The following is a 19,641-nucleotide window of genomic DNA, read 5'->3' as shown; positions in this document are numbered from 1 at the left end:
CTCATCTTTGAGCACTACAATTATCCATGCCTCAGAGCGAGAACCATGCTACAGTGGTCTGACGAGAATATGGTGACCAAATTCGCCTGATGTAAGTTCTGTGGATCCCATTTGGGTCGCCAGGGGGCTCCATTACCGCGTATTCAAATCAGCGGCTCGTTATTAAGGCGAATTACATGACTTGTGGATGGACATCTAATGCCACATACCTCCACAAACGTACCAACAAACTGATCCGCAAGATGAGTGATGTATTTCGTTTCGTTTCAAAGACGGACAAGCCAGCTATTAAGCAGGTGGTCATAATGTTTTGGCTCATCAGTGTACCTTGCGTCTCAACTGGGACGGTTGGTCGTGGCTGTAGCAGTCATCTATCTTAATAATTCTGAAGAATCGTCGTAACGTGTCAGATTTTTGTTGTACCGCATCATACATCTCTGCTTCGTGCAATTGTGTTTCTCTTTACTGAGTGTTGTCTTTAAGATGTTTTTTTTTTTATTTTTACTTTAAACAACTTTACTTTGAAGACCATTCTGGCTTCTATTATTTGTTTGGTGCTATAGTGCCATCTGTGGTATTGATATTCATACAGCGGCTTCTTTTTCATCCAAATGTCAATTTATTTCCCTGTAAGCCGCTTCTTGTTGGGAAGTTTGCCATGTGGGACGCTGTGCCGGCCGCGGTGGCCGAGCGGTTCAGTCCGGAACCGGGCGACTGCTACGGTCGCAAGTTCGAATCCTGCCTCGCGCATGAATGTGTGTGATGTCCTTACGTTAGCTAGGTTTGAGTAGTTCTAAGTTCTAGGGGACTGATGACCTCATATGTTAAGTCCCATAGTGCTCAGAGCCATTTGAACCATTTTGAGACGTTGTACCAGAATGGACACCTCCTTTGGGCTGCTGTGAGAATCCAGCAGGGGCAGTTGTGCACTGCTCTTTTATCTCAGTATCACTTCTCTGTGACCGACCAGTCAAACTAGAAGGAGTGTAGCGTGTTGCGGAAAGTGGTTCCCACAGAAGAGCAGACTTACGAGAAGTTTCCTCCGCCCGCGTGAATGGTAACAGCAACGGCCTGCCGCGAACTGCTTAACTCTGTTCTCTTGTACTGACACGTGCCCGCACTCGATTTCTCAGAAATTTCGGTCAGTGGAAGACGATTCAAAACAAGGAAACATGTGTTTCGGCTTATCCGCAGACATTCGACCGTTTCTGAGAAAACGACGGTCAGTTTTCGAGGTATTTTTCCACAACCTTTGACCGCGAAATATTCTCGATCGAAATATTGGCACATTGGTTAGAATTGCGGCTAATTGGTTTAGCATCCTGGGTCCAAAACCCCACTATCACTTTTATTTTTGTTCTTAATTTAAGTCTGTGGAAGATTAATGTACGAGTATGTTGAAGTGCATATTGATATACCTTTGTCCCTATTCGTATCAAATTGTATGTCAGATGAATGAATTTAAAAAAATAAAAAATAAAGAGAGAGAGAGATAGAAAATGATTTGAAATTATTTTCGGTTAAATTCCTGAAGTGCACCTTGATTGATAATCAGCTGCAAACGCTACTTTTCTGAAAAGTGATCCGTTATGTATAGTTTGCCACGAAACTATTATCAACGCGTCAAATCTTCAACAATATTCACGAAGTTTCTTTCCCGAATGGGATTCATACGAAGAAACGTCACTGTGGCAAAGCTACCTTAGTGCTGTGACAGAAAACAGTGACAGCTGCTGGAGAGCCACAAAGAGATAGGTACAGCGACGGAGTACTGGGTGTGGGCGAGTCACGGTTTGGAGACTTTGAGGGAGTGAGAGATGAGTTGTGAGCTACAAGAGCGCGAATAACTTCCCACGCCAGAAGTTTTGCAAATTTTTTAAAGGTGCTGAGGAAAGTAGAAAGAGGCAGCTTTAACCGGTACTTCAGCCACAGTCTTCTAATAAAGACGAGCATATTTGCCTTCCTTTGCTGCCATAGATGCACATTTCGCTAGTTTATATATATAGGCTTATTAATATGAATTGAATTGAGAAAATCATAAATGTTTACGAACGGCGATATATCATTTCTTATTGTGTCATCAGTAGCGTTTTTATATCATACTACCTGTGTGTATCCTGTATGACATTGTTGCAGTTTCATCTTATTTAGTCGTTTACGTATTCTGTCGTTATAAAAATTGTTTTAAGTAGGAATACGTATTTCCTTAAGTCTGTACAACTTCGTACCTAAGTACGACGTAAACTAATGTCTACTTTCAATTGTCAAAACTAATTGTAGTCTGTATTATACAATTTCCAATCTTGAAATGAGTGCATTGGCGAGTTCCGAAAAAGAATTAAAAATTAAAATAAAAATAAATACTAAAACGGGTTTCACCCAGGGTGTCAAGTTACAAATGAATTTACAACTTATTTGTTGAGGATGTTTTAGGGTGAGGGAGAGGATGCGGATGAAATGGATATTCTCATGTTATCTAACAGAGAGCCTAAAATATTACAGATGCACAAGTAAAATTTTATGTCGTGGTTAGTAATAGTATAAGGCAACGCTAAACTCAGTTTTCAAAACTTTTCTTCAACTTTAGAAATTAGTATACGGATATCAACTGTAATGCATCTATAACTACTAAGTGTACTCCTCCTCATACACTACTGAATCTTTCACTGCCAAAATTGAACTATGTTATGCTTACATATACGTAAGCAATTTTTAATACTTTTGACAAAAATGTTTATAACGTTGCACATCATTCTCTTAGGAATCGGTAAGGGGATTGCAGCATCTTTATCCACACACCTCACCTTAGAAAAGAGTTAGGAAATTTAATTGGGTGTGTTTGTTTATTACACTGTGAAAGACGTGTGGACCAAGTATCAAGACGTTATATCACAGCTGTCCTGCGAAAAAGGTACTGTAGGAATCTTTTCTTTCTTAACTTACAAGCTGATTACCAAATGGCAGAGCAAGGCTTGGTAGGCACCGCTCAAAGAACAATCTTCACACGTGGCCAAGGAACAGATCTAATTACCGACTATGCAACTACAAACAAACACACGAAGTAGTCTAGAGATTCATAAGGTGTCAACAAAGTCACTCCGCGCATCGGATGGCGCTGCAAAAAGGTGCGGTGCGGTAGGAAAGGCGGACCCCGAGCAAGGTGGCGGTCTCGTCGCGGAGTTTCACCGGCACAGCGGTACTCCGGCGCGAGGCGCGGGGTTAGTGGTAGCTTCCGGAAGTAGACGCGGCACGAAACACCACCCACGAGCCCAGCTGCGCCCTCAAAACTCCGCAGCGTACGTCGCCACGTGACGCGTCCGTAGCGATACGGACGCCGAGCGGGATCCGACGTACAAGCCGCGAGTAGAAGGTGGAGACTGGGGGGAAGCTGGTTGGGCAGACGTCTCGCTGCGGACACAGCTGTTGTAGCCAGGCAGGATCGTCGGCTCTGGACGGAAGTAACCCGCGAAACGAGAAGCTTGCTGCCTCAGCAGACGGCCTTGACGAGGTCGGGGCGTACGGAACTGCTAAGACAGCTGTGCGCCGAAAAGCTGACACAGTATGTGATTGTCGGAAAATGAACATAAATGTTAAACTTACATTTTCTTCAATTATTTCTCAGAACGCTTCAGACCTGTGCTCAGGATGTTACTGGTCCTCAGGACGTGTTCTCGTAAATTCTTTCCTTTTGTCTTGTTGTCCTTACTAGACGCTGAACAGACATTTCAGTTCCACATGCACGTCGACGGTCAATTTTCTCACATGCTGTTAAAGTGAATTTACCAGCACCGAAGCCCAAATACAGTAACACTTTTTAACTCTCACTACGTGAGCATGATTAAAATCGATTACTGCATAACAGTTTGACAACTGTAGATGATGAAATTGTTGTCTGAAGACAACGTTTCCAAATAAGCTCATTCAGAAATTCATTTGTATTTCGGGCTCTGACTCGACACTGACATGAACACACTGCCTTAGTAGGTCAAGATTTGGCACGAACCTAAATGGTGACTTGACAGCATTCATGACATATTCAGTAGTGCAATTAACGTTCCACAGACAGTTGCGAAAGAGGGCTTGGACTGAAAACACCTAGCAATGTGGACTGACTCTTTATCACTTGCCATGCGATTTCTGAAATGAAACTATAAGTTTTGCTACTGAATGGAAACAGAAACGAATAACGAAATTTTTGGTCACATTTGATGATGTCCCTCCTTAATTGCGACCGCAACGCCCAGTGGCGAAGTCACAACCTCACAGATGGAATGCTAATTGGACCCCTTCCAAACAGAGAACACATACCGCCTTTTGCTGTGGTGTTGTCGAAACCCTGACCTTCCGCAACGGAAATTAAAACTGGAGCGAAGGTAAACTCTTAGTTGTGCAAACTGAAAATTACACTGTGTTTCTACCTTCATTTTTGTACAGTAACTCCACTGCTAGGCATTAAAACTGCCGCCGGGGAAGGGGTCCGAGCGGTTCTAGGCGCTACAGTTTGGAACCGCGCGACCGCTACGGTCGCAGGTTCGAATCCTGCCTCGGGCATGGATGTGTGTGATGTCCTTTGGTCAGTTAGGTTTAAGTAGTTCTACGTTCTAGGGGACTAATGACCTTAGAAGTTAACTCCCATAGTGCTCAGAGCCATTTGAACCATTAAAACTGCAACACCATGAACGCGGGATGCAACAAATTTCCGGTTGGCACGAATTGTAGAACATACTTGCATATGCAGACAGTCTGCACTTCGGTATGATCACACAAAGCAGGCAGCAGTAAGGCCTTCTACAGCGTGGGCGAGGAGTCCTCTTACACCCAGTATCGTATGCTAATTGATTTGATTTATTTTAACAAAAGTAATTACTTAAATATTAAGCGTCCAATACATCGGCACGTTGCCCATCATGGTATAAACACATTTTCACAAGCCTCTGTGTTAATCTCCTTGAGACGTGCCGGCTCGTATCGATTGATCGATCGGGTCGGCATGGTGCGATCTTTGGGCTGGGCCGTTTGACGTCGCTTTTGGCCGAGACGGCTGTGTGGCGCTAGAGAGGGACAGCCGGAGAGCCGCACGGCGCTGCGGAATCAGGGGGAGCGTGGTTGAGCAGGCCGGGGCACGACGCAGAGGTTGTGGTGTGTTTGACACGTTTACAAGAGCGAACCTGGCTTGTAGGGTGGGAACTGGATTCGGCCACATTACCCGAATCGAGTCCTGCGGCCCTAATTTGGATCTGTATCGATCGATTTGGTGAGAATTGCTTGTCATGTTTTTGGTGCGCATATTATACTGATCCTTGCTTCCTAAGTGTCGGCACCATGACTGGAAACTGTTGTCTTGCCAACCAAAAGGTCCCCTCTATTTAGTGCTGTTTAAGTAAACATGTTTTTTGTGTTTGGTTAAACGTTTATCTGGATTTTGTGACGTGATACAGTCCGAGTAAGCGAGGTGTATTAATTGGTACTATTGCTCCTCGGAGTGACGGACGGCATAAGCGAGTATGGTGAAACTGTAATATTTTTCCTGGTACACTGAGTTGTGTGGACGTTGTTATAGTTGGTTAAAAGCACAGGCTTAACACTGAATCTGCACGTTCTGTGTTATCTAATTGCATTACTTGTTCACTTGTTAACAGTGAAATGGTAGCCTTACTTGATTGTTTAAGTTTATCAGTATCCTGTTAAGGGGTAATTTAAATGAGCTCCCCAATTTCAGTGAGCATATGTTAACCTACCAGTGTAGTTTAAATTTCTAAGCTGACTTGGTACTACGCTATTCGCCCTCGTCCTTTAAGGTTACGTCAAGGGCATTAGTTATTGATTCACCCTTGACTATTTTATTTCAATGTTCGTGAAATAGGCTATTATTTTGTACATCGTAGATATTTTACGTTTGAGGAATTAATGTTTGTCGTTTTCTCTACCCTCCCCCTTTTCCTTTCCCTGAAATTGTATAGTAGCACGGCTTTAAGACCTTTTTTCTCAGTGTGTTACAGTGTACTGTGTGCGGCACCCTGTCCAGCTCGCCCGCTTGCTGTGGGTTCTGGGTCCAGCCGCCTCTGGTCTGGCTCCAGTGGGCCCCCTTCTGCTACTTGAATTAGCCTCTTCTTATGTGACGTCACCTGTTTTGAAAATCTGTCACGATGGGGTGTATCTGTTCGTATTTTATTTATTTTTTTTTAATCTGTGATATCCATGATTGCTTAAACTTTACCTCATTATGGTAGTCTCCTTTTGCGAGTTTTACTGTCTACAGAATTCAATTAACTTGCGAATCACTTAATGCCTGTTTAAAGATGAATGCTGTTGTTTGAATAGGGCGCTTGCCCGTGCTTGTAAGAATTCTTTACTACCTTACCTTATCACAAAAATTTTAAAGATAAAATTGTATTTCCAAAAGAAAAGTTAATAAATGTGTTGTTCTTATAAACCGTGAACGTTGCTTATGTGGCCCGGCCCTCCCGCTCAACAGCAAATGTCTGATTAGGGTGGACTGACCACCACACTCCACATATTTTCAAGCATGTCTGGCTTCATAGTGCGAATTGTATCCTCAGTGGCAATGCGCAATTATTCATCTGTACCATCTTATCTTAGAAGATAGTTCAAGGAAAGGCAAACCTACGTTTGTAGCATCTGTAGTCTTAGGGAAAGCATTTGACAGTGTTGACTGGACTGCTCTCTTTCAAATTGTAAAGGGGCAGGGGTAAAATACAGGGAGCAAGGACTGTTAAGAATTTGTACAGAAACCAGTTGGCAGTTATAAGAGTCGAGGGACACGAAAGGAAAGCAGTGGTTAAGAAGGGAATGAGACAGGGTTGTAGCATATCCCCGATGTTATTCAGTCTGTATATTGAGCAAGCAGTAAAGGAAACAAAAGAAAAATTTGGAGTAGGAATTAAAGTTGAGAGAGAAGAAATAAAAACTTTGGCGTTTGCTGATGACATTGTAATTCTGCCAGAGACAGCAAAGAACTCGCAACAGCAATTGAACGGAATGGACATTTAAAAAAAAAAGGATACAAGAAGAACATCAACCAAAAGCAACACGAGGATAATGGAATGTAGTCGACTTAGGTGATTTGGTACTGAGGGAATTTGATTAGGAAACGAGACGCTTAAAGTGGTAGATGAGTTTTGGTATTTGGGAAGATAGTCGAAGTAGGGACGTTGAAGGATAAAATGTGGACTGTTAGTGGCAAGAAAAGGATTTCTGAAGAAGAGAAATTTATTATCTTCGAGTGTGGCTTTACGTTTCAAGAAACCCTTTTTGAAAGTATTTGCGTGGAAGTGAAACACGGACTATAAACAGTTTAGATAGGAAGAGAACACAAGTTTTTGAAATGTGGTGCTACAGAAGAATGCACAATATTGAATGGGCACATCACGTAACTAATGATTAGGTACTGGCTAAAACTGGGGAGAGAAGAAATTTATGGCACAATTTGACTAGGAGAAGGAATCATTTGGTAGGACACATTTTGAGACATTATGGGATCACCAGTTTGGTACTGGAGGGAAGCGTGGGGGGTAAAAATCCTAAAGGGAGGCCAAGAGATGAATACAGTAAGCAGATTCAGAACGATGTAGGTGCAGTAGTTGCTCGGAGACGAAGAGACTTGTACAGGATAGAGTAGCATGGAGAGCTGCATCAAACCAGTCTTAGGACTGAAGATAACAACAAGAACAATACCATAACGACGTGCGGATACATGAGCGTTAACAGTTGTGGTGAAGTCAGGACTTCTTGGTGACCATTTGAAGGGAGCTGGTGTTGCTGATGAATCAGGACCTATTCACCATCCTGGAAAGCCTTCATTTAGAAACTCGCACACTGCAAGAGCGTAGCGAGCAGCAGCTGCGTCTTGCTGCAGCCATTTGCGTTCTGTGTGGGCCAGTTTCCTCATGCTGAGGAATCACCCAGGCGTGCAATACGTGTACCTTAATTTGCTCCATTGACCGGCCGTCCAAAAAATTACGGTCCAAGCGGAGGTTGTGATGCCATTACTGCCCATATCATTACGTGAGGCAGGTTCAATTTCCACCAGTCTGTTGCACTGTTCTCCTCGGTATACAGAGTTCTCAAGCACTTTGGGTGTCGACTTCGTAGAGAAACAGAGACCCCGGCAAGTGTTTCTTCTCGTCTCTTCTTCCTTCCACACCGCGTCCTGCCTTTAACGCTGCCAAAATCAAAGTCACGTCTTTCCCAATGCAGAAATGTTGTCTTTCGCGATAGACCCTCATTAAATCTTTCCTGGAGTGCGTCATTGGCAGTGTGTTTCCGTTCGTGCACTCACACACTTGTCACTAAGCGCTCCTCAATATTCCACCTACGATTGCTCACATCTGCCATGGCTACAAATTAAAAAACTCGACTGCGTCTGTGACTGACTGCAATAGCGAAAACATGTAAACATGAATTCCAAGAATTGATTCCAACAGGTGGTAAGAAATAATATAGCTACCAAGCTGCAAAATAACATTTGATGGCAAACAGAGTTTGATGTGTTGGCAGAGGAGCCAACACCGTGTTGCTAGAGGAGGCCGATACGCACGCGTTTAAGCTCACGCAGACTGGCGTGAAGTCTGGAACAGTTAAAGGAGTTAAGGTAGCCAAAAATAGTACATAGCTTCTGGAATACTTAACTTTAATCCGTAATTGGAGAACATCGCTCTTGATGATACATTAATTACAATCTCAATATAAACTGGTAATGGCGCCTTGCTAGGTCGTAGCAAATGACGTAGCTGAAGGCTATGCTAACTATCGTCTCGGCAAATGAGAGCGTATTTGTCAGTGATCCATTGCTAGCAAAGTCGGCTGTACAACTGGGGCGAGTGCTAGGACGTCTCTCTAGACCTGCCGTGTGGCGGCGCTCGGTCTGCAATCACTGACAGTGGCGACACGCGGGTCCGACGTATACTAACGGACCGCGGCCGATTTAGAGGCTACCACCTAGCAAGTGTGGTGTCTGGTGGTGACACCACATTCCTTCCCCGCAAATCGGCGAACGGTTGTGTGATAAGGCTTCCGCCCGCCGTGGGGAGAACCCATGTTGACGTATGCGACGAGGTGGGGAGCCTAACAACAGGCGAGGCTGTGCCACCCGCACCCTGCCATTCGGTCCGAGGGGAGCTAGGAAACGCCTGAAAACCTAGTCCAGGGTGCACGCCAACATGCGGTGTATGCGCCCGCAGAGATACAGGAGGGGCCGAAGAGGCGACCTCCATCGGGGCGGTGCACCCGACGGGCGAAGACGCCATCTGGTCCGGAACGGGCAAGAGTTTCATGTCGGAGGACAGCTGGTCACGGGAAGCGATCGGCGGCGCGTGACCCAGGGAGTCACCCGGCGGTTGCAGCGACGCGTCCACTGCGGGCGTCACCGGCGGGAGAACAGGCGGCGGCGGCGGCGGCGGCGCGTCGCCATGGGGCAAAATGGAAGGCAGCGTCGGTAACACCTGGGGATGAGGCGAGCCAGTAGATGGGTCCCCAGGGCGCTGACCGGACGGCACCGTCGCTGAATGCAGACGGGGAGCGGCAGAACCCAGGCGACGACAGAGGCGCAGCTCACTGAGATGCCGACGCACCTCACCAGAGTCCCCCAAAACCAGATACATAGCGCGGCCGAGGCAGCGAAGGATGCGCCCTGCGAGCCAACGCCGTGAACTTCGATAGTTGCGATAGTATACAATGTCGCCTGGAACAAAAGCAGGTGTCTTCCGCTGCACAGGAACCTGATGCGGCGGATGGAGCAAAGACATCAAGGTTCGATGAGGACGACCGTGGAGCAACTCAGCCGGCGAGCGACCATCTCGGGGCTGAGAGCGATACGAGGACAAAAAGAGCAATAACGCGTCCTCCCGAGAATGCGCCTCTTTGAACTTCAACATCTGTGACTTGAAAGTCCGGACCAATCGTTCAGCGGCACCGTTTGACAGGCGAAAACGGCGCGGATGTCAGATGTTGAATACCATTGGCATTGCAGAAGGACTGAAATTCTGCGGACATGCATTGTGGGCCATTGTCGGAAACAATAGTCTGTGGAAGACCTTCAATGCAAAAGATAGCAGATAACGCTTGGATGGTGGCACATGACGTCGTGGAAGACATCCTGACAACAAAAGGAAAATTACTGAAATAATCTACCACAACCAACCATCGAGCATTCCAGAATGGACCAGCAAAATCGATGTGTAAGCGTTGCCAAGGGGAAGTGGCTTTCGGCCATGCAAAGACTTTCCGCGGTGGTGCAGATTGTTGTTCGGCACACGCCATGCAAGAAGAGCACATATTCGTAATCGCAGCATCGATTCCGAACCAAGTACAGTGCTGACGAGCAAGTTGTTCCGTTCGCACTATACCCCAATGTCCTTGGTGGAGAAGCCGTAAGACAGAGGACTGTAACGAACGTGGGACCACGACCCTGGACTGATCATTATCAGAACGCGACAGCAAAACACCACGTCGTACAAAAAGTCTCTCCTTGTGAGCAAAAAATCGGCGAACCAACGGATCCTCGATCCGTGACTTTGACAAAGGCCATTGAGTAGCAACAAAACGCAAAACGGTAGCAAGGACCGGGTCAGCAGCTGTGGCTGTAGCTACACGACGAAAATCAATCGGAAACGATTCGACCACGTCATCGGTTTCCGCATCAATGAACATGCAAGCAAGTTCGGAAGAATCGAATGCTCTATCCTCAGCAACAGGCAAACGGGACAACGCATCGGCGTTTCCGTACTTAGCAGTGGACCGATACAAGATATCGCAGCGGTACTGCGAGAGGAAAATAGACCAGCGAATGAATTTCTGCACTGTACGTGGAGGTACAGGCTTGTTCGGATGAAAAAGCGATGTCAAAGGTTTGTGGTCTGTGATGATGGTAAAGTGACGACCATTCAAGAAATCATGAAACTTAGTAACACCAAATACGAGAGCCAAAGCTTCTTTCTCTATCTGTGAATAATTTCTTTGCGCAGACGAGAGCAATTTGGACGCAAAGGCAATAGGGCGATCATGCGATCCATCTTTGTGCGCAAGCACAGCACCGATCCCGAAATCCGATGCATCTACCATCAACAAAAGGGGTTTCTGGGGATCGAATGGCGTAAGGCAAGTATTGGAAAGCAACGCCGATTTCAACTGGCGAAAGGCGCGTTCGCATTCCGTCGTCCAGACGAACGGAACACCTTTACGGCGTAAGCGATGAAGCGGAGCTGAAATGGAAGAGGCGTGGCGCACATATTTATGGTAGTAATTTATTTTTCCCAGCACACTCTGTAGCTGCTTCAGATTCTGCGGCGAAGGCAAGTCTTGTATGGCAAGGAGGTGCTCTGGACTGGGATGTATGCCTTGGGCATTGATTACATGTCCCAGATAGGGTAAGTCGCCGGCCGAAGTGGCCGTGCGGTTAAAGGCGCTGCAGTCTGGAACCGCAAGACCACTACGGTCGCAGGTTCGAATCCTGCCTCGGGCATGGATGTTTGTGATGTCCTTAGGTTAGTTAGGTTTAACTAGTTCTAAGTTCTAGGGGACTAATGACCTCAGCAGTTGAGTCCCATAGTGCTCAGAGCCATTTGAACCATTTTTTAGGGTAAGTCACGAGCAAAAACCAAACATTTGTCCTTCCGCAAGCGAAGACCATTTTGTCGCAAGACCTGAAATAATGTTCTGAGATTGGCTAAATGTTCTTCTTCCGTCTTACCGGAGATCACAATATCGTCCAGACAGTTTGCTGCAGTAGGGACCGAGGCACAAACAGTTTGCAGATATTGCTGAAACAATGCAAGGGCGGATGCACACCCGAATGGCAATCTTTTGAATCGGTACAAACCAAGATGCGTGGTAACCACCAAAACGCGCTGGGAGTCTTCGTCCACCGGTATTTGCAAGTACGCATCTGCGAGGTCCAACATCGAAAAATATGTACCCAGGCACAGTTTGTCAAAAAGATCTTCCGGGCGGGGTAAAGGAAAAGTTGCAATCACTAGATGTGGATTCACTGTTGCCTTGAAGTCCACACAAAGTCTCAATTTTCCGGAAGGTTTTGGCAAAATTACTAAGGGTGATGTCCAGAGAGAAGCCTGCACACGTTCAATCACACCTTGTGATTCCAAATCGTGTAATGTTCTTGCGACCTCATCACGCAATGCGTGGGGAACATTGCGCGCTCTGAAAAATTTCGGTTGCGCGTTTACTTTCAGTGCCAAATGTGCTGTATAGTTCTTAGCGCAACCGAGGCCCGGTGCAAAAATGTCTGCAAATTCTTCACATAGACGAGAAGCACTGTCTGAAGGCACAGTCTGGTTCACTGATAGGACCTGATTTACTATAGGCAAGTTAAACAACTGAAATAAATCTAAACCAAACAAGTTCACTGCAGAAGAAGAACGAAGAACGTAAAATGACACAAGTTTTGTTTGTCTCTTGTATGTTGCAAGAAGGCTGCACTGTCCTACACAGAGATATTCTGACCGGAATAGCTAGTTAACTTAACATTTGCGGCACGCAACGGAGGTGTGCCCAGTTGTTGGTACGTGTCTTTATTGATCAATGAAACTGCAGCTCCGGTATCGAGCTGGAATGGGATCACGTTGCCATTAATGACGAAATCTACAAAAAGTTTATTGTGCTGCTGACGACAAGAGCGAGTGTCTCGTGCAACGTGAACAGACACTGGTACAGAAGCACTTGCGACTTGACGCGATTTCCGGCGATGTCTCGGGGTCAGGGATTTTCTCTGCCTCGTGATGGCTGGGTGTTGTGTGATGTCCATAGGTTAGTTAGGTTTAAGTCGTTCTAAGTTCTAGGGGACTGATGACCATAGCTGTTAAGTCCCATAGTGCTCAGAGCCATTTGAACCATTTCCGGCGATGTCGAAGCACACTATTTGTGGGACGAACACAGTCACTGTTAAAAAGAGCGGCACTTGGCGGAGCGGAATGAACTACATGAATGTCCATGGGCGAAGGTTCACGAGCCTGAGTATTCTTGGTTCGATTCCGGCGCGAAGCAAAGGGCCTGGAATGGTTGTGAATGGTCGTTCTGAGCTGTTTCTGGAAAACACTTTGAACATGTCTTTTTTTATTACAGAAAAAGCAAATAGCTTGGCGTGACGGGCAATTCTCACGCGAATGTCTAGTAGCGCACCGCGGGCATGATTTTAGCACTGCATTTGCTTGCTTGCGCGTCACACGTAGCGGAGAGCTTGGCGGCAGCTGCGTGGACGGGCGCGAGGGCTGTTTACTGTTCCGTGCAGCTCGCCCGACAGGCCGGTTAATGTGACACACGGCTGGCGAAGTTGCAAATGTTCCTGAGCAAAGTCAAGTGTGTCTTGCCTATCCAATATGTCCATCACTTGTTGAAGGGAGGGATTGACTAGTTTCAAAATCTGTTCCCGTATACGAATATCAGAAACGTTCTGTGCAATTGCATCACGTACCATAGTAACTGAATAAGGGAGTCCACATTCACACTCAAAAGCACAATCCCTAGTAAGGCCTTGCAAAGTTGCAACCCACTCCCTATTAGTTTGACTGGCCATACGTTTTGTACGAAAGAACGTATACCTTTTTGCAACGACATTGACAGATTCTTTGAAATATGCATCTAATGCAGACAAAATTTCGTTGTAGGACAGAGTTGCTACGTCGCGTCGGGGAAACAATTTCACTATCACACGGTAGGTGGACACTCCTACACAAGAAAGCAAAAAAGGATGCCGCTCAATACCTTGAATTCTGTAGCCGGCGAGATGGAATCCAAATTGGCGTGACCACTCCGTCCAGCTTTCCAGTGCAGCATCAAAAGGACGAAAAGGTGGTGCAACAGCGTGTTGTGGCGGCGGTAGCGGTGGAGCGCGGCAGCCGCATCGTTTTGCATTGCACGTTGACCCTGGACGAGCTGTCCAAGGGCATCCAATAAGGCCTGCGTCTGCTGATTCTGCAAGCGATAAAATTCGGACAGTACATCTGGATTGTGGAGAAACCATGACACAAGTAATTTAAGCAAGTATAAAGAAGAAGACCGTTTTTACACTCGTCGCCATATGATGTGTTGGCAAGAGAGCCAACACCGTGTTGCTAGAGGAGGCCGAAATGCACGCGTTTAAGCTCACGCAGACTGGCGTGAGGTCTGGAACAGTTAAAGGAGTTATAGTAGCCAAAAATAGTACATAGCTTCTGGAATACTTAACTTTAATCCATAATTGGAGAACATCGCTCTTGATGATACATTAATTACAATCTCAATATAAACTGGTAATGGCGCCTTGCTAGGTCGTAGCAAATGACGTAATTGAAGGCTATGCTAACTATCGTCTCGGCAAATGAGAGCGTATTTGTCAGTGATCCATTGCTAGCAAAGTCGGCTGTACAACTGGGGCGAGTGCTAGGACGTCTCTCTAGACCTGCCGTGTGGCGGCGCTCGGTCTGCAAACACTAACAGTGGCGACACGCGGGTCCAACGTATACTAACGGACCGCGGCCGATTTAAAGGCTACCACCTAGCAAGTGTGGTGTCTTGCGGTGACACCACAGAGTTTATAGGGATGCAGAAATCTATCGCTACCTGTACACTCTGTGCATCAAGACTATGGTGACTCTTTCTACAATTTTGCTGTTCCCCTTGTTTGGTATGCCAAGACTGTCATCTGAAGATGGAAGTGATTGGTTCGGAAAGGTCACACTCAACATCATATAGGATCTCAATGTCCTGTCACTACCAGCACCCGGAAGTGCAGCATACTGTTGAGCCGAGAGTAAAGCGTCGTACATAGACGCCACGTAGCTCGAGTCAGGAAATGGCCCTGCTGTAGGCACGACGATTACCCAAACTGGCAGTGCTACGGCGTTTGCAGCATCAAGGACTGTCAGCACGGCGGTCGATGTTGCTGCTGCTCTTGATGCAGCAACAAAGAAATTCGCACCGACAGCGGTGGACCCACCCCGAACAATGGAGAAGCGAGTGGCACACCATCGTCTGTTTTAAACGATTCTTGGTTCTGCGTACGTACCTATGTTAGCAGATTGCATTTGTCACCGTCATCCGTCCCAGCACGTGGCACCTGGCGCAATTGGAAAGGGATGCCATGCAACAGGGTGACATCTGGTTCGCATTATGTGGATAGCAGGGCGCTGCAATTCTCGCGTTTTAAGTTTGATCCCTTGGTGCTGCGAAGTCACTGTTGCTTTATCCTCCAGCGAGATAACGCAAGACCTCGTGTTGTTTCTGTTGTCTTAAGCCACCCGAATACGGAGGTACTTCCAGGGTTAACCTGGTCAGTACGTCCTCCAGATGTCTCACGCGTCGAAACCGTATGGTCCTCGGTTGAACAGGGACTAGCACGCCACCACCACTCACCAGCCTGTACGACGTACGAGTTGAAGCAGCATGGAACGACATACTCGTATCTGTCATCCAAGCTCAGTTCGACTCGATGCCCAGGCCGATTCTAGTTCTGGCAACCCTGCGTACAAAATTTTCCACCCCGTATATCCCCAAATAATCTGCAAATTTAATCATGTATTCTACCTGCTGTAATGTGTATGGAAAATAAGTAAAATTTTCTTTGCCTATAGTATCTGATGAAAGGTACTCAAACACATATAGCGCCGCTCAACTGAACAGTATAAATGACGAGAGATAGGATAGGTTGTATCAAAGGTGCCTCGGAGTATTGTGCTGTCAGTAGCGAAGCAGTAAAAGCAGATGGATCGGTCAGGGAAACACGGACTAGTCATTCGATGTCACCTCAGTTAAGTGTCCGTGAGGGACATTTCAGCCCTTCCAAAGCTGCACACGTCGACTGTCGGTAATGTGACTGTGATGTGGAAAAATAAAGGAACAATCATAGCTAAGCCACCACCAGAGAGGCTTGATCAGTGACGCACAGTCTCCGCCAGGTATTGCGGAGGTTGTAAGAAATCAGATGGACTCAAGGAAAAAGATGACTTACGAGTTCCTAAGTATTCTCAGTAGTCTGGCTAGCACAGTGACTGTATGTAAGGAGTTAAAAGGATTGGGGCTCAATGTTCGACCAGTTGTATGTAAGCCACACATTTCTATACTCAGTGCGAAGGGACACTTGAGGCCATATCAAGAGGCATATCACTGGACAGTGGATGACTGTGTGGCATCAAGTATGGGTAACAACCCACAGGTGTTCCGAAGTTGGTAATGGAATTCCAAGTTTCCACGTGGTGGCAGTAGCGGTCGCGGGGCATCCAGTGGACCCAACGGTGCACACCTGCCGGTCCACACCTCCAGTGGCTCCTTAGCACGAGCACCCTCTGCTGCCACGATGTAGGGTGGCCACTGGCTGCCACTCGTGCGCATTTGCACTTGGAGCCACGTCGCTACAACACTATCATTCGAGTTTAGTGCGGTAAGCCTCATTTTAGTGACTGCTGGACTCTAATTCTTGTTGTATTATTTGTAGTAACTCTACACACACCTGGAGAAATACAAGTTAAGCAAATATTCTGTTTACTGTGATAACTTGTTTGCTAAACATTCCTGCTCCTGTCCTGCTTTCCTATGACGACAGTTACCGAATAACTCTGTAGACTACCTCGTCTTACCTTTGTGTATGAATCTGTACACAACAGGTTGCAAAAAAGCGACTTGTAGCGATGAACCACACTGTATCTTTTGGCAACCAATGGAAAGCTTTGGATCGGACGAATGTCTGGAAAACGTTATGTAACATAAACTGTAGTGACAACAGTCAAGTGCGAACAAAATGGTATTACGGCATGTGGGTTTTTCTAATGGTTAGGATGAAGTCCAGTTATTGCAGTTAACAAAATGGTTCAAATGGATCTGAGCACTATGGGACTTAACTTCTGAGGCCATCAGTGCCCTAGAACTTAGAACTACTTAAACTTAACTAACCTAAGGACATCACACACATCCATGCCCGATGCAGGATTCGAACCTGCGACCGTAGCGGTCGCGCGGTCCCAGACTGTAGCGCCTAGACCCGCTCAGAGCCATTTGAACCATTTATCTGACATATTTTGATACCGTCAAACTCACTCATGAAAACTTATACGGTACTTCCCGGTGATACAGAATCGTGAAATTTGGCAAGAAGCGAGTTCCACGGCACAACTAATGTGAAACATGCAAAAATTCTTCATTGAATTATATCGTACGAAAAAAAAAATTGTTTTATCATTTCTTATCCGACTGTTTGTCTGTCAACACCCCTTTTTGTCAGGAATGGATAACGTAAAGTTGCAGCTATCGATATGAATAACAGGAAAATATGGTCTAAACTGTTGATCCGTGTAACGTGCGAACTATCTGTATACACACTTAAGTTTGTACAGAAGCCTGAGTACGCGAGTCAAACACGCACAGTTTTTAGGAGTCACGACGTTTGAATAGTGAACTTCATCGAGGAAAATGCATAAACAATTTGTACGGCAGGAGCAGGTATAGGCAGAGAGTGGTTGGGACGGTTGACGTGTGTCTGGTGGCGGCGCAAAGCGAGGTCGGCGGCCGCTGCGCCGTGTCAGCCTGCCTCCTGCCGCCATACACGTCGTGGCTGGCCGCGCCGCCTCCTTAATGTGCGGTACCGGTGGCGGCGGCGGCGGCGGCGGCGGCGGCGGCAGTGGAGTGACGCCTGGCTGCCTGCCCGTGGTACGGAGTGTGGCTACGGGGGCGGGCGGCGGCGGCGGCTGCGGTCGCGCCGCGAGAGGCTGCCACCGCTGCCGGGGTCATCCGCTCCGTTACCTCCAGGCTCAGAGGCGCGGGGGCGGCGGCGGAGGCGGCGGCGGGGGCGGCGCTGCGGCCGCATCGGCAGCCGAGGACCGCGCCGAGTGCTGGCAGGCTGCTAGTGAGTGGCGGAACTAGCCGCCACGTGCAGCCGTAACGTCCGAAACAGAACGTGTCCGTGTTACAGCAAACGAACAAAAATCGTTCAGTTTTAGTGCTGAGGTTAAAACTTTATAAATAACATATTAACTGCAAAAATAATGTCGAAGAGTTATTAGGTAGCTGCCACAAAACACGTCGCCATTTTTCATAAATAACAGCGAATGTTTAACCTACATGTTCACCTACATACATATTTACAGAGGGCAGCATTAGTCTCTTGGAGAGAAGTCGCCAAGGAGGCTACAGTGTGCGATAGCGAAGCAATTTCTGTGCTGCATTGTCAAGGTGAGGTTGCGAAGGTTTCAGTAGACGGGTAGTGGTGCATCAGTTACAAATTACTGGACTCCCAGGAGAGATCCCATGTGGTGACCGTAGCCACACCTCTAACATGGATATACACTGGCAGAATGACTGCGACATTGTCCTGGAGGCGTATGCAATAGGACAGCACGGCGGTTTCTGAGGGCGGCATTACTGCCGTGTATTGACGTCGGCTCAGAACTAGTAGTATGCAATGGCGAAGCCATATCTGTAGCCCATCGTCAATGTCAGTGTGCATGCGTTGCAATAAACCGGCAACAGTGCATCGGTTAAAAGTTACTGGACAGCCACTTCGGGTTATATGCGATGACCGTATCGGCGCAAGTTTCGTAGATGTAGAGCAGCAGAATGACGTCGACAGTGCCCTCGATGTTTATGCAATAGCCAAGCACCCGCCTAATGGCGAGACAACTCCTGGAGGCGACATTAGTCTCTTGGAGAGACGACGGCAGGGTGCGTGTAGTATGCAATCGCGAAGCAACTTCTGTGTCGCATCGTCAGTGTGTTGGTGCGAAGCTTACACTACACGGGCAGTAGTGCTTGTGTTACAAGCTACTGAACACCCAAGAGAGCTTCCATTCGCTGACCGTAGCCGCGCATGTACAAGCTACTGAACACCCAAGAGAGCGTCCATTCGCTGACCGTAGCCGCGCATGTATCATAGATATACATTAGCAGAATGACTCCGAGAATGTCGTCAAGCCTTATGCAATATTTGTGCTTTAGGCTTATGGCAAAGTGGCTGGAAGCCTGTAGTATTAAATCTGCCTCATGGCCGTCGATGTTCTGCTTACCTGCCCTGGTCGTTGACATAATTTTATTCTGTGTATTTTCCTCGTCATGTTGTTGCTGTGCAGCGTGACGTGTAATTCGACAGGTGAGGTGTTGTTGGTCGTTGTTTGTGCCAATATAGTGTGTAGTGTATATAAATCTTGTGGTCGTTTTGCTGGTTGTGTGGAGCGGAATTGATCTGCTTATTGGTCTGTCAGCTGTCTCTCAGTTGATTTGCCTCCAGATCAAGAAGTTGTTGGATGTTCTGCCTGTCTCGCCTAACGGGTGTTATTCTTACACTCCCAGGTCGACCCTTGGAAACTTCTGAGCGCCGTTTCTTGTGTGTTATGTAGGAATTTCCCTGATTGGATTTTAGTTATTTGGTTTATTTGTGGCTTTCAGCCGAGTATCAATATTTCTTAAATTAATGTTCTTGTCTTGCCCTTAAGGTATGATATTGTTATATTTTTATATGGGTCCTTCACCAGAATTTTACTGGAGAGGTTATGAGATAAGGCCTTATGCCTTTTAGATTGAAACTCTTTCTAGGCCTTAAGCCATTAAACATATTTGTTCCTATGTGGCCCTCAGCTGAGTATTAATATCTCTTAAATTAATGTCCTTGTCTTTCCCTTAAGGCATGAGATTGTTGTTCTTTATTTT

General features: G+C 46.7%; 1 protein-coding gene across 1 annotated transcript in view; it reads left to right on the top strand.

The window, feature by feature from the left end:
- LOC126228343 (translation initiation factor IF-2-like) overlaps positions 1-17,862 on the top strand; it is a 140,429-nt gene extending 122,567 nt beyond the window's left edge. The window contains exon 9 of the mRNA XM_049942292.1: positions 17,497-17,862. Coding sequence (XP_049798249.1) covers positions 17,497-17,862 — 366 coding nt within the window. The remainder of the gene's footprint in view (positions 1-17,496) is intronic.
- Positions 17,863-19,641: the final 1,779 nt, after the last annotated feature.

The sequence above is a fragment of the Schistocerca nitens genome, unplaced genomic scaffold (genome assembly GCF_023898315.1).
Source record: "Schistocerca nitens isolate TAMUIC-IGC-003100 unplaced genomic scaffold, iqSchNite1.1 HiC_scaffold_363, whole genome shotgun sequence".
Taxonomy (NCBI): Eukaryota; Metazoa; Arthropoda; class Insecta; order Orthoptera; family Acrididae; genus Schistocerca; species Schistocerca nitens.
The sequence above is the reverse complement of the archived record's forward strand: the minus strand, read 5'-3'. Positions and strand labels throughout refer to the sequence as shown.